This window comes from Lissotriton helveticus, chromosome 7 (assembly GCF_964261635.1).
Source record: "Lissotriton helveticus chromosome 7, aLisHel1.1, whole genome shotgun sequence".
Classification (NCBI taxonomy): domain Eukaryota; kingdom Metazoa; phylum Chordata; class Amphibia; order Caudata; family Salamandridae; genus Lissotriton; species Lissotriton helveticus.
This window is the reverse complement of record NC_136068.1, coordinates 1,722,893,911-1,722,909,713: the sequence shown is the minus strand read 5'-3', so window position 1 is coordinate 1,722,909,713 and position 15,803 is coordinate 1,722,893,911. Positions and strand designations below refer to the sequence as shown.

The following is a 15,803-nucleotide window of genomic DNA, read 5'->3' as shown; positions in this document are numbered from 1 at the left end:
TTAACTTATTGAAAGAGAGGTGGGCAGATGCGGATGTGGCTGTTGTAGGCAGTTTAGGACCAGCGCCCACTCCCACGACCTCTGACGTGCAGACCCCAGTGAATTCTGTGAAAGGCACTATGCTGTGGGATCAGAGCACAGTCCAGGTGGCTGGCTGTACTTGTTACCCCCCACGCCCCCATGTGGTAGACAGGAGGAGATATGGCTGGTGAAATGATCATTGTGATGCCTGCAAACAATGATGGAGCCAGACCAAGGTCCGTATTATGCAAATGGTGCAGTGTTGCACTCGGCACTACAGCAGAGTGAGACAATGCACTGTAAAAAAACAAACGAGCTGTACCCATGCCTGCACTAGGGTCAGTGCACTAGCTAAAGATGGACAAGCTGTTGGAGGTCTGCCTTTGATTGAGGAGGCGGCAACTGGCCTGGCCTTCAAAAGGGACTGAATCCCCCTGGATGGCAGATGCACAGAATGACTGCCATGACTACCAACAGGGGAATGCCTCGGAGTTCCTTTGGATACCCTATCCCTCCTTCAAAGTGGAACTGTAAGGCAGTGCTTAATTTAAGCCCTTGGTATCCAGTGCTCACTAGCTCTTTAATGTCAACAACAGTACTTATGAGTCTGCTTTATGGGGCGATGTTGGTTTGAATTGGATATGAACACAATATTAGTTAAATATTCATTACAATGACTAATATCTGCCTCCCATGCCATTCATATAGCATTTATCACAAATCTAACTCCTGATGGACAATCTTTCACTGCGAGTAGGCCAGAGGCACAGGTTTTCACAGTTCTTGACTGCCAGAGGTGTGTGCAACCCCTTCCAGTAGTCAAGTTGCTGCCAACAGAGAAATCACCTAGGCAGGATGTGCCTTTCGAAATTGGCCCCTGGAAGGAGGAAAAAACCTCTCAGATGGATCCAGAGTGGTGATGGAACTTCGAGGAAAGGCACAAGCCTGAGGACCCAACCAACAGCAGATGACTTGAGATTCTAGAAGGAGCCAAGGAAAGAGTGGGAGCTGGAATGGCTGGAAGATTCCTGGAGGAGCCAAGGAAAGGCTGGAGCACTGGAACACACCACAGAAGACCTTGAGCATTGTAACACAAGGCGATAATGGAAAACCCTTCTATATAAAGATCCAGGACAGAAATTACATCACCATGATGGATTGGGAACGTCCTACTGGAAGGAATAGACAAGGTGCCCTCTTGCAGCAGACAGTATTACCTGTCCCACAAATTCAATCAAAAGGATTTTGGGAAGAACAAAGAGGAGAAACATGAGGACGCCAAGGTTGCCTCTCAACATATCCCTCAAGGAGAGGGCGCCATCCAAGAGAGCACCTACACACTGGCTGCCTTGAGGTAAGTGGGTTTAGGGCCTGCAGTAGCCTACCAGTACCCCCCAAAGTCCATCCGGCTCCCTGGGAGCTTGTACTCCACCCACTACTGGAAGCCAACCTTGGGTGGGGTGCAACTGGAATAGTCTAAATTGTCGCACTTGTATGAGTGGGATGGTTAGTGGTTGTGTTGTTTCTGTCATCTGCGGTGCTGGCTGGGGTGACCTGAACAAAGGCCCTGGCACTTATGTTTTTTTACAAATTAACCACTGCTATCAGGAGCGCAAAGAAAATGGGCCCCCTTCCTGTGGTAAGAAAGAAATTGAGAGATACAACACAAGTTACTGAATAAATGGATAAACTATCACAGCACATGGAATCCAAGAGACAGCAAAGATACCTCATGAAATAAAATGAAGGGAAGGAAGCGTAAAGGGGAAAGAGAGTCCAGATGATGAAAGAGGCAATAAACGAATAGTGGAGAGAGTAATGATAAAGCTGAAATAACTCAGGGGCATATTATCAAGAACAACGTTAAAATTATTGCCACTTTAGCGGCATAAAACTGCAGCTAAAGCGGCGATAATTGGGCTGTATAACATACCCTTGAGATTTCCAATTGAAGCCCATGTTGACACCAGAACATGGGCTTCTGAAATAACACAGCCCAGAGAAGAAGAGGGAGCCAAAAAAAGGTTGTGGTTGAAATAGGCAGGGACACCTTGGTGGGGTAGAGAGGTCTCTACAGGTAAGATATTTGGGCAGATTGCGTGTAGTGGTGAACACAGTAGCACTGCCCCTGCTGCATGCAGTCATAAGACACTTTTTTCTGCACTGCTCCCAGTCTGCATGTGTTCTAAACTCGCACAAGAAACACCTGTCCGTGTGAAACTAAACCTGTGAAGGAAAATTAAACAGAAGGTGAGGGAGGCTTTAAATTAAAACAGCCCAGCAGTTCCTGGAGAGCCCACGGGAAAATCCTGCAGCCTGGGTGTGGCAGTGTGAAAACCACACCATCCCAGCACACTCCTTTCACGATACTCACGCTCCAACTAGGTGTTGCAATGTGTTATGAAAGAGGGGGGGGGGGGGTAAAATAATACAGGAGTTTCCTGCATGGGTTCTATATAAGGACTCCCACATGCCCTATGAATCTCGGACTGGCAGTCTGTCAGTAGGGACATAAGACAGAGAGCTAAGAGAAGACTCCAGCATACCAGCCAGGAAGACAAACAAGAAAACACAAACCTAGACCAAAAGGGGAGCACTCCAACGTCAACATGAGCGGCTCCGATCCTTCCAAAGAGCTTCCCCCGTCATTCAACCCTGGATATCCCCCAGTATATGGACCTGGATATCCCTTAGTATATGGAGGAGAACCCATGCCTGGATATCCCACAGTGTGTGAAGCTGGACCCATGCCTGGATATCCCACAGTGTGTGAAGCTGGACCCATGCCTGGAAATACCACAGTGTGTGAAGCTGGGCCCATGCCTGGATATCCCACAGTGTGTGAAGCTGGGCCCATGCCTGGATATCCCACAGTATGTGAAGCTGGGCCCATGCCTGGATATCCCACAGTGTATAGAGCTGGAGCTGGACCCATGCCTGGTGTCAATGTGGGGTATAACAGCCCACCCTACAACCCAGGTTACCCCTACGGGCACAGCGCAGTGGTGACGACTCAGCCAACAGTGATTGTGGCCCCGCCACGTACCTACGAGACGGACTACCTGGTCTACTCGATATTCACTATGCTCTGCTGCTGCCTGCCCATCGGAATAGGAGCCCTTATCTACTCCTTTAAAGTAAGAGTTTAAACAATTATCTCCCCCTGTGCTTAAAGTGGGATAAAAAAAGGTGGAGCAGAGGTTCCCAAAGGGGTGTGGCCCAAAAGAAGCTTAAGTAGGATCATTTCCAAGAGGATTGACTTGTGTAATTAGGAGTGTGACTTAAAACTTGCAAACTAAAATCCTGTGCATCACACAGCGTGCCACCTATCCAATATTTGGGTGCTTTCTGTGAGTTTTCTGTTATTGCATCCACACATGTCACATAGCAACAATGCCAATGATAGTTAGCTGTATCAAATACATAAACAAGAACTATTGTTTTGTTCAGTGCTTTAATTGGGAAAAAATAAGTGCAGGTACTCTTAAAAAGAGCGATTAGTGTAGCAAGTGGGCGGGGCTAGGGGTGGGGCTAAGGACAAGACATATAAGACACTTCTACTATGTGGCCAAAGACTTATATTTTCTTGAGTGCACACTCACAGAATCAAGCAGCAATGCTCACACAAAACATTCCAAGAATGTCCTTTAATGTAGTCCTCTAGTGTCTGAATTCTTTCCCTCTTTCCCTCGCTTTTCTCTCACACACACACAAACATGCACACACAAGCAGGCAAGCACCCAGACACAAGCAGACAGACACTCTAACAAAAGACTCAGGTGGGATAAAGGCCATTTACACCCCTTATCTCAGGTGGCTTTCTTAATTGCTGCTATTGCTGCTGTCAGCGGGATGCCTGATTCGAGTGTGTGCACAAATGCACACCATGGTGTGAATGTGATTGACAGCATAGGGCCTGAATGGACCCGGCTCTGTCAAAAACAGCGTGGTGGTGAACACTGGACATTATGTTATGTTATGTTATGTTAAATTTTATTTCTATAGCGCATGGCTACTCAATGAGAGTGTCCCGGTGCTTTATTTAGGCAGCTCAGTGTAAAAAACATAACACCATAGAACAGAGACAGACAGGGAAGAAGAAAAAAACATCCTAAAGGTTAAAAAGCCAGGTCTTAAGGCTCTTCCTAAACAGGAGCAGATTAGATGTGCACCGCAAGGCCAGAGGCAAGGTGTTCGACAACTGAGGGGCCCGCAGACTAAAAGAGCGCCCCCCGGTACGGGCCTTCCTCACTCGTGGGACCACGGGCAAAAACAAGGATTCCGACCGCAGAGATCGAACCGGGCGATAGAAGACGAGCCTGCGCTGTAAATACCTTGCTCCGGAGCCAAAAAGCGCTTTATGAGCCAGGGTCAACGCTTTAAACATAATCCGCTTCCGGAAAGGGCAGCCAGTGAAGCGACTGCACCAACCCGGATGCTCTCGCTCGCCAATGGAGGCCGAAGATGGCGTGAGCCGCAGAGTTCTGCACAACCTGCAGCCGCTGAACAAGATAGTCCGGAAGCCCTAAATAGAGAACGTTGGCATAGTCCAGTCTGGAGCCAATTAAGGCTTGCACTGTGATCTTTCTGTGCTCTTCTGTGAGCAAAGGCAGGAACTTCCGGAGCATCTTAAGAATGCCAAAGCAAGTGCCCGTCAAGCCAAGAATATGTGATCTCAGGGTCAGATTATTATCAATCTTAACTCCCAGATTTTTAGCCACCAGGGATGCCTGAGCAGGGGGACACATATCAATCGGCCACCAGGCCAGCCAGTCAGGGTCCAAGGAACAGCCAAAGAACAGTACCTCCGATTTGTTGGAATTAGCTTTGAGGCTGTTCTGCTGAAACCAGTTGAAGACCATCCCTAAACAGACCCGAATGCTCTCTCCATCAAAAGCCTGATCTTTCCTACACGAGAAAAGCAGTTGAGTGTCATCAGCGTAGGACACGATCTGGGCCCCAAAGGACTCCACCAGTGCCGCCAGAGGGGTCATAAAGATGTTAAAAAGAGTCGGGCTCAACACAGAACCCCGCGGAACTCCGACTCCCAAAGGCGGCATCTCAGCAGAGCTCGGGGAGGCCCAGACCGTTTGTCGATGGCCCTCCAGAAAAGATGTAAACCAGTTGAACACCGTCCCCCTCAGACCGATGTCGTGGAGTCTGGCGAGGAGCGCCTCATGGGGGACGGTGTCAAAGGCCGCCGACAGATCAAGCATGACAAGCATGGCCTTGCCTCCAGAATCCAGTGTCTCCCTAATGACCTCTGACACCTCCAGGAGTGCCGTCTCCGTACTTAGATTCGGGCGGAAACCGGATTGCGAGGGGTGCAGCAGGTCATTTGATTCTAGAAAGCTTGAAAGAACGCCATGCACATATTTCTCCGTAATTTTAGCCAGCGCCGGGAGGAGGGAAATCGGCCTGTAATTGGCCAGAACCTCAGCGTCCAACCCAGGCTTCTTAAGGAGGGGAACCACCATTGCCCTTTTCCAGGACCGCGGAACCCTCCCCTCGCTAAGAGACATGTTCAAGAGAGGGTTGACCAATGGGTTGACCACAGCCGCCATCCTGGCCAAAAATTTGGCCGGACAGGGGTCTAATGGCGAGCCCGATTTAAGATTGGCCAGGAGTGCAAGGGAGGCATCGGAGGAGACAGAGGGAAACTCCGCCAGAACAGCATCCCGAGTGGTCGACGGCACTAGTCCGGCCACCATGCTGGAAAACACTTCAGCAGACCTCTCTGTAAAGGAGTCCTGGATAGATTTAATCTTGTCCGTGAAGAACTTGGCAAGATCACAGACCCACGACTCGGATGGCACTATTCGAGGCAAGTTGGATCTGGGGCCGTGAACTCCCTCACCACAGTAAAGATCTCTTTGCATGAATTGGAGGCAGCCTCTATCCTCCTGGCAAGATAGTCCTTTTTCTCACGGAGAATGTCGCGATGGTACGCTTTGACCGCTGTCCTATAAGCGAGTCTGGCCTCCACGTCATACTGGAGGCGCCACGCCCTCTCAGCCACCTTGCACTGGCGACGAGTGGCACACAGTGCCTCAGTAAACCACGGTGCAGAGACCCGCTTAGCCGTGGCCCGAGGGGCCATTGCGGGGGCTAGGTCATTCAGCCTCTCCAGCAGCCACACCTGCATGGACTCTACGTCCTGCTCTAAATCACCTGAAAGGGGGCACGGATGGTCCACAGCAGCCTGAGCTAACAGCTCGAGAGTCACTCTGTGCAGTGCCCTTGAAACCGAACCATACTGTCTAGGGGCGCTGCTGGGCAATTGCTCACTGCCCAGTACAGAAAACCTGGCCAGCCTGTGGTCGGTCCAAAGCACCGGAAGAAGCTCGATGTCCACTAGAGGGGCCGAGGAAAAAACCTGATCCAAGGTGTGACCCTTGTCGTGTGTGGGGCCCACAAGAAAAGGGACAAGGCCGAGAGGAGCCGTAATATCAAACAGTTTATTCGAGTCCGAGTCCTCGCCCACATCCATGTGAAAATTAAAATCTCCCGCCAGCAGACAATGCCGCGCACTCAAAGCTGTACAGATGAGCCCTGCTGAATTGTTTAGAGGTGGCTCAGCTTGGGCTAGAGACGCTTTGGCTGTCAGACAGCCTCGTTCGTGCGCTTGAGCCAAAGCAACAATGAGCCTACCTTTGATGAGTACCGGTACAATCCTTGGCAGCAGAGAAGTGCCGGTACACAGAGGAGTAAAAATGAGAAGTGCCGGTACTCAGTACCGGTGAGTACAGGCCCATTAAAAAACACTGGTTTTGTTGTGAATAATGCCGATTGGTATATTTGAGACCATTACACTGTTGCATGAAACAAAAATAACGGAAACATAATATCTTGAAAAATGCATATCCTCTTGCGGAATGCAAGGTGCTGTAAAACCTAAATTGTGCATAGGGATTGTAAAGCTGACATGCAATGCATTGAGGGTTTCTACAGACATGGGTGAGATATTGATCAGTGATTTGTATGTATCTATGTATATGGTGTTTCTATAGCACAAACATAGCCATGTACAGGGTCAAAGAGTCACAGAGTAAACAGAGAGGTTGTTTAGTGAAGTGAGAAATAAAGAGGTGAGTCTTGAACACTTTCCTAAATTGGAGAAAGAGTGGTCCTTACAGATACGGTGATGTTCCAGATTCAGGGTGAATAGATGGAAAGCATCTGCTCTCTTGTTTATTCGTTTTTACACTTCCTAGTCTGCAGTTTGATGTTTTCCCGGATGTGGGTGTGCTGAGAACCACCAGAGATGGTGAGCGCGTTTGCAGATAATTGGGGGTTCTAGACATAATGGCTTTATAATTGATGCAGCTGGTTTTGAAGATTGTGTGGTTCAGCAAGGGAAGGCAATAGGCTCCCAATAGGCTGGGGGAGATGTGGTTATGTTTCTTCAGGTCCTGAATAAGATGTGCTGTGGTGTGTAGCACACTTTTAAGGAGCAGGGCTTTACCACCATCCAGATGCAAGGGTATGAGGGTCGGAATAGCAATTCTTAAATCAGTTGCTGAAAGAAACCCTTTAACTTTTGAAGAGAGGGCTGGAACCAGATGATCTTTGTTTTTTTGTAATGTGTTCCTTGAAGGTGAGGTTGGGGTCCAGGATGAAACCAAGTGACTTGGCATTCATTGAAAAGTTAGGATTCAAAGCCAATCAAAGAGCATTGGTAGAGCCATTCGGACTACAGTCTAGAACGGATAGAAGCTAACATCACCACCTGGGCAGTTTGTCTGAAGCTCACACACATCTTGATTCAGTGGTTTGCAGCAACAAATAGATTGACAAAATAAATTAGGTTACATAAAACATTCAGAGGAGGATAATATCTATACTTAATCAGCTCTGCAGTAGGTGACACTTTTTCATATATTTTTGCTTTAATCCAATGTTCTGCAATTTAACAAGATTTTCAGTTTTATAGAAAATCTTTAAAATGGTGGCTCAGAATTTCTCTAGATGTTTTTAATGGGGTGTGGTGGGCTTTGAGTTCTCTCATGATTGAGGCAGTACCCAGTGCCAGAGGGCAGCATTTAGGTCCATGTGACAAGTCTAGTAAAGCCAGTAATCCACTGGTTGGACGCCTGGACTGGGCTGCTTGCTTCAGCCCCACTCTACCAGGTTGTATGATGTTACAGCGCGATCTTTTAGATCGCGGTACAGCACAACGCATCTTTTACAACGCAAGTCGTTACCACGACTTGCGCTGTAGGGTGCTGAACTTAGGAATAGTAAGATTTACTATTCCAACTCCAGCCGACGTACAGTAGGCAAGGTGTTGGAATAGTACATCTACTATTCCTTAGTCTACAGCGCCCTCCAGCGCTTGTAAAAGATGCATGGTAATTGCAGCACGGTGTTTTGACCGCGTTTTTATAGATGTTGCCCCTCTACCATGAAGGAGGACCCACTCTTCCCATGGGAGGAGGTGTACCCTCTCCCGGTCCTCTTACTCTGTTGCTATTTTTGTTATTGATAGACATTCACATACATTGTTAGTTCCTATAAAGTCTGAGCAGCTGTTATTGTATGAGTAATGACTTGCATCAGGAAAGCTTCCTCAAGCCCAGCCTTCACAAATATATTAGGGGTTGAGCAGAGCTCGTGGAGCTTCACTTCACGGGATTGCGGAGTTACATAAAAACTCTGTAAGATTCCATGGAGTTCTGTGAGCGGGAGGAATTTGTGCTGTAAAATTAGTGCGAACGGCACCATGCAGCATGCCAGAGGGTGCGGCTTCTTTCTGCTGCTCAAGTAGATTTACTACTCAAGCAGTTTTCTCAATGTGAACCATCGCAACCGAACACAAGTGCCCGGATTGAGAACATTTTACCGGATGGTGTTCTAGCACCAGAAAATCCAGAACGGGGCGATTCAAATTGCTCGCCAACTTAACATTTGCCAGCCGCGCATTAGAAAAAACTCCACAACATGGCAGTTGGGGGAGTTTTGTTGGAACTCCATGTTACAAGCGTAACACAGAGTGGGCTTTCCCTCACTGAAGTGCCTTGCCTTACATTTTACTTATATCTTTTAATCACTGTACTTTAAGGATACTTGTGGAAAGTCGCCAACATCATGCACTATAAGCCCATTGAATTGACCACTATAAAACCTAAACCTAAAAGAATTGGAGGGATTGAGACTTTTCAGACTTTTAAAAAACAGTTAAAATTAAAACAAGCTCACTTCAGCTGCACAAGGTGATGCTCTCAGTCAGATAGAGAGCGAGTGGGTGAAGGAGGGGACATCTATTAAACTAATAGAAAAGTATTAAGGCCCTCATTATTGGTAGCCCTGTAATTAGTGTGATATTTATTACACCGATAAAACCCAACTCCCGAGTCAGAATTTATCTGGTGTTATAAAGATCACCCAATTATGACTTTTTGGGGAATAACAGGCAGATTTTGGTGAAAGTAAACACCGGCCATTTTTCTCTGTTAAATATTTGCTGGTTCTACTTGACAATATTCATCACAAAATTGCTTGTTGCAGTATGTGCATTAACAGGAGTACCCACACATATCGTAATTAACCGGGTCGCTCATGATGAGGGCCCTACTGTCATACATGCAGTATTTGACTTCTGCCACAAGCCAGCGATTTCCAAGATAATGAAAGAAATACATATAACAAGGTAGATCCCTGTGGAATCTGGCATTGACCATTCACCGAGTGAAGAGTCTAGTGCGTCATTGTAACTGCCCTTCTATGTTCAGCAGTTGCCCCGCTCACAACCAATACTGATATGTGTTTACCAGGTGCAGTATTAAAGATTACCAGTAAGTAATAGGTTCATTTCCACATGTGTTTGGGCCTAAGCAACCAAGTCCAGTAGTTTCCTGAACTTCCTGCTTTAAAAACTGAATTCTCTGAAACTGAGGACCTGGAATCATTGGTCTATCATAAACCTTATCATCTACACCTTCTCCCCAGTCTTATGAACCGTACAAAGTTGGAGGAGAGCGAAGGCAATTATTTTTAGGATTATTTTAAGGGTGAATAGTCATCAGTTTGATTACTATCAGTTATACAGACGTTTTGCAGAAGTCCATCTGTTTTTTTTTCCTGAGTAAGTGAGATAGAATTTGCATTTACATTTTAGATGCAGGCAGGCTCAGGTTGTGGAGGTGTTGTCTTTCAACACAATTTTCTAGATATTGTGGTGCAAGGTGCTCCATTGCGTACACATTACCAAGGGTGTATTGCATTTGCTTTAGGAGAGGCTGCATTATTTCATCTCCGCAGCAAGGAGGCCAAGTGCCCTGGTGCAAGCAAGGAACATAGCCCATTGAATTTCTGTTGGCATAGTAAAATACAGCAGTGATCTGGGCTCATGGGGTCCCTGTGCCACTGGACCTGCTGCACCAATGTAGCCACACTCCTGCATTGTCTGGAAGCGGGTGGATGTGGCCGGTTGGTTGATGTGTGTCAGAACTCATCAGAAGTGGCATACTGTTTCAGTTATAAAGTGTTTGGGAAAGGAGCAGCCAGGTACGTATCTGACACCTGCTTCAGTATTTTGCACTAGGCACTATAGGGATTACATTTAGTGCCATTTGATTTCACCCTATCCTGGGGAAGAATTGCAGTCTTTGGGGGTGCGGTGGATGTGCCAGGCAAAAGAAATGCCAAAGTGTCCCATGTCGTACTGTCTGGAATATTTTTTCAGCAGTCTGGTGAAATACATGTTACCTTAGTGGTTCCTAATTTCTATTCAGGAAGTAGGAGGATTTCTGATTCCTGGTAGATCTGTGAAAGTACCTGAAAAGAGGCAGAATGCAAGAGTAACGGGTTCAGCCCCCAGTGACTGTTTCTAACTGTATCATGGTCTTTTCTGTCTTACAGACACGTGACGCCAATAACATGGGGGACGCTACTCAGGCTCGCAAGAACTCTCGCACAGCGCTGACGCTCAACAATGTTGCTCTTGGGGTCGGAATCGCTATTACAGTTGCCTGGGTGGCATGTGCTATATATGTGAGCATCTCCGTCAGAAACCAAATCTACAACCATTACTACGGCTGACAAAGAGCACAAAACATTAAGGGCCTTATATATGAGAAGCGATGCTTCACTTCTCAGTGCGCTCTCCTTACGACATGATGGATGTGTCATATTTACTTATGCCGCTTTGTGTCGCAAGGAATGACAGATATGTCAGTTTTACTGACGTATCTGTCGGTGTAAAAATTACGCATTTCTGGAGTTGTGTCGGAAGCATGACACAACTCCAGCAATGCAGGGGGAGTGTAATGAATACAGCACTGCATCACCCTTACCCCTGTCATGAGGCAGGCGTAAGGTTTTGACACATTTGCTTCCTAGAAGTGGCGCATTGAGATCTCATAGATTTCACTGTGTCACTTCCATGAGGCTTATTTCCGTAATGTAGCGCAGGGGATTACAATGTGATGCATCTGCTTAGATGCGTCACTTTGTAAATAGGGTGCAAAGGGCGCATGTCTTACGCTACCAATGTGTCACGAAAAGTGACACAACGGAGGTGCAAAACATTTGCAAGGCGTCATAAATAAGGCCCTAAATGTCCACATCTACCTTTTCAGGAACCATTCTCTGCAGCTATTTATAGGTTTTTAATGTACATGCAGACATTGCACAAGGATCATTTCTTAATACAATGACGGTGTCTCTCCTCATTCCATGTCCAAATGCGAGCTATGGAGTCTCTCTTGGTACACTCACAAGCATAGACTATGTATGGTCAGACACTGAGGTACATGTGAAATCACCATTCAAAAGCCTTTGCTGAATGTGGAGTTTCAGGTTTATATTTGTTTATAAGAGTAATCTTTCTACAAAAATAGTTAGGAACAATACCTTTAGTTGAAAGGTGCTTTGTTACTTTAAATACTTGAGAACTGCACAATGTGAACATGAGATAGAAGGCAAGGGTAATGCAAAAGCAATCATGAAAAGAGTAAGTAGCAAGGAGAAATAAAGATATTTCTCTTATTTACGCCAGCTTCAGGTAGGTACACCATTTTTTCACAAACCCAGATTTACAGACTTTAGGTTTGCATCAAAATACATGGGAGGATGCACAGGAACGTCCATGCTTCAGCCATGTAGCATCTCTCCTATGCAAAGTAACGCAATCCAGCATCCAAGAGTGACATTTCTTCTCTTAACTACTCCATAACTGTTCACCCCCCACACCTTTCAAAAATAGGAAACTGAGTAAACCATGTCTAGTCTGACTGAATGAAATGGCATACTGAGCTCATCAGTGGCTTGTCCATTGATGTCCCACTGCTTGTTGGTCTCATTATTTGAGAGCATGGAGGACTCCATCGTGCATGGTAATACCCAGTCTGATGGAGTGCTTCCCTCTAGGTGTCTCCTGCTGCCTGTGGGCAACAGAACATATCTGGAGAATGATGCAGCAAGAGATCTCAAACAGCAAGAAGATGTCATCAAACAAAGGAACAATCCGGAATACCTATGGTTGTTGATTGTTAGAGATGAAGTAGTGGGTAAAGAGAACTGTCTTTTTTCTCTACACTGGTAGGTCCTTTTTAAAGTGAGTGAATGCAGAGGAAAGAGTTTGCACCATTCTGTGACATCACTGTGGTGTAAAAGTAATTTTAATATTCACAGCTGCGAAGTCTCTGAGGTTGAAAATAGCCCTCACGTTTCACTGATGTCATCTGTATTTACTTCATCCTCATGCAGGACATATTAATCGTTTCTAGTTTGCGATAAAATTCTGAAACTGTATGTATATATATTAAATCTTGTATTTATAAAGTTATGTCTGAAGAGCAATATTTGTACCAGAATTGCCTTTTGCATATTTTTATTTTCTGTTTCATTGATTGTAGTTGATGTGCATTAGTTTAGCACAATAAACTAATCACCAAACATTGTGAGCTTTACGTTTGTAACAAAATACAAATTAAAGTCTAAGAGATATAACTGCAGTGCATCGTCTTCATACCCTCAAACCATCCTTACCATTCTCGGTATATTGAATAGTGTGATCCGCCAGCCACAAGATTCTTCACTTTAACAGCACTGGACTCCTCACCGACATATGCTGAACACTATTAAACTGGAAATCCAAATCTAGGAACCGTTGTTAAGAACCTATCAGCAACCAGATTATGATGGTAGGATACAAGGTCCAACGCTCTCTTCCTGTTGTTGGAATACCCTAGGTTTTGTGTGGGTGTAGCACTCCAACGGGGTTTGGACTTTCTGTTCCTCAGCCTAAAGGTAATGGAAAAAGGAATAGAAGTGTCCTTATTTGGAACATGATGTTCTTATCAAATTTTATTCAATTGTTTTTGAAACTGTATTATGATGGTTTTTATTCTTGTAAATGATCAATTTTTCTTTTGATAGAATACATTACAACTAATAGGAGTGTCCCCTCATTCACAATAAATCAACATGCATCCCTTTCATTGTTTGTTATGTGTTCTTTTACTTTTGATGGAGAGTTCAATATTCTAACAGAGATGAAATGTCCCACTTGATCTGCAGTTTTCAAAAAAGTTTCCTTTCTGTGTTATTAGGCTTTTATATTGGTGACCAACAGGCCTACATGTATATCCAATAACTTTTGTTTTTAAACCGTGACACTAAATGTTATTATAACTCCACACTAGATTGAATTAAGATCTCTCAAAGTTTATTTTATTAAAACAGATTCATTCTTCATTAAAAACATTTTTGCAACTATATTCGCGCAGTGCTCTGGTACAATATTCACACCTCTCTCTAACAATTCCGTATTACGGTATTCTAGCACAGAGTCACTGTTGATTATGTATCAAATTTAAATATTAAATAAAACAAAAAGTTCACAAATTAATAAACATATTCAATATACACACACAATAAAATAAGTCCTTTGTCGACGCGTTTCGGTGCATAAGGTATAGTGGCACCTTCTTCAGGACAGACGAATTAAAACCCAATGTGTTCTTCTTTCTAAAAAGAAATATATGCCATTAATTTATTGTACTTGGAGAGAGATTGTTCTAGTTGTGGGCACATCTAGCTCATGTCACTATCTAAGCTGTTTGGTGAAAAACTTATGAACCCAACCTACTTGAATTGTTGGAGTACGGTTCCTGTTCTTAATAATCAGGATTCCTCTGTCTTCAGATATGATCTTTTGTGTTGTGCAACCATTTGTCATGGGTCGTGCAATCTGAAATACGAGGGTGGGAAAAGAGATTCTTTTCAAAATTTCTTTGAGGGAGAAAACAATTTATTCAAATCACTGTCGGCGGCCTGTTGTTGTTTATACATTAAGCAACTTACTTTAAAACCGGGGAGACAATTAATCGATGGTCTATTATTTCATCAATACTGCGTCTTTCAATCTGCGCAGGGACTATCGAGTTCGCCGATGTCTGTATAAATACACAGAACATCATCATGAAAGCCCTTATCATGTGGCTGTGATGTTACCTGTCATCTAATTGGTGAGGCTAAGTACATACCAGTGAACATGTATCTTTGTTCTTTGGTCAGGCTGTAAACTTGTACACCAATTCCATCTGTTTCTTAATGCCTGTGTTGGGTAAACAGGGCATGAAATTTCAGATTCGATATGCTGGGGTAATATTAGCGAAACTGATGTCTAACCTATTAATGCCCATACGTACCACAGAATTATGCACTTCCCGCTGGCAGCGTGACCATTACAGATGCTGTCCTCTATTGTGCATTTGGCAGGAGGCTCGGTGCCCTGTTTTTGCACCCTTTTGTTTGTAGACTCCTCGTGTGGACCTATGTGATAGGGCAATATTGTAAAGAGCATTATTTTTCTATAGACAATTGTTATCCAATTCGTAGTACTAAAGTTAGCCCATATATCCGGCAAATATTGACTATAGGTTTAAACTAACTACCGATTTTATTTAAATTTGTGTCTTTAAGTCTGTGTTTAGACTCCAGAGTTTGTTTACGAGAGTTACACATGATTCTCATAGGTCTACCCTCACCCCGGTGTGTCGTGCCTAATGGTTACAAACTTAACCACCCAATATTTATAAGGCTGCTGGAACTGGGGTCATATTTGAGGGGACGGCTATCTGGGTAAATTTCCACCCTTTCTATGATCCGCTCACCTACATCGCGGAGGTATTGGTATCATTACTCCCCTAAGGTCTAGGGCGTGGAGCCGATACCGCGCTTGCAGAGTGCTGATTCTAACAGCATGCCCACCCTTTCTGTGATCCGCTCGCCTACATCACGGGGGTATTGGTATCGTTACTCCCCTAAGGTCTAGGGCGTGGATCTGCAAACATCCAACACATGCTTTACCCCCTATGGCAATTGGGGCATTCTCAAGGCTCTTTGATTTCTCTTCTTCCTTCTTACTGCTCTGCAAAATTCAAACAATCTCCAAATTTCTCACCTTTGAGGCCCTTGTCCAGGCCGTTATTACCCTTGTCCTCTCATGAATTGATAACTGCATCTCTCTTTATGTTGGCTTACCCAAAAGCTTCAATAAAAGATTTTTTAAGATTTTTTAAATTATCCGGAACAGGCAGAGTGTCTAATTTACAAACAACCCAAATGTTGCCACGCCACCCCCTTATGAAGGACCTCCACTGGCTGCCTGATGAACAAATAACAATCTTTAAAGTCAGCTAGACCATTTTTATATCACTTCACACTAAAAGTTTCCTCTTCATCAACTCCCTAATCTTAAAGAACGCCCCTAAACGCACACAATGTTCTGACTACTTTCACTTCTTATCAGTTCCTGAGTGGCTCCAAATTTTTAG

General features: G+C 44.9%; 1 protein-coding gene across 1 annotated transcript; it reads left to right on the top strand.

Moving 5' to 3' along the window:
- Positions 1-2,569: 2,569 nt before the first annotated feature.
- LOC144767642 (uncharacterized) lies at positions 2,570-12,476 on the top strand. Its single transcript, XM_078651040.1, has 2 exons — positions 2,570-3,158; positions 10,882-12,476. The coding sequence occupies exons 1-2, from the start codon at positions 2,631-2,633 to the stop codon at positions 11,059-11,061; spliced, it is 708 nt and encodes a 235-aa protein (XP_078507166.1). The 5' UTR covers positions 2,570-2,630; the 3' UTR covers positions 11,062-12,476.
- The last annotated feature ends 3,327 nt before the right edge of the window (positions 12,477-15,803 follow it).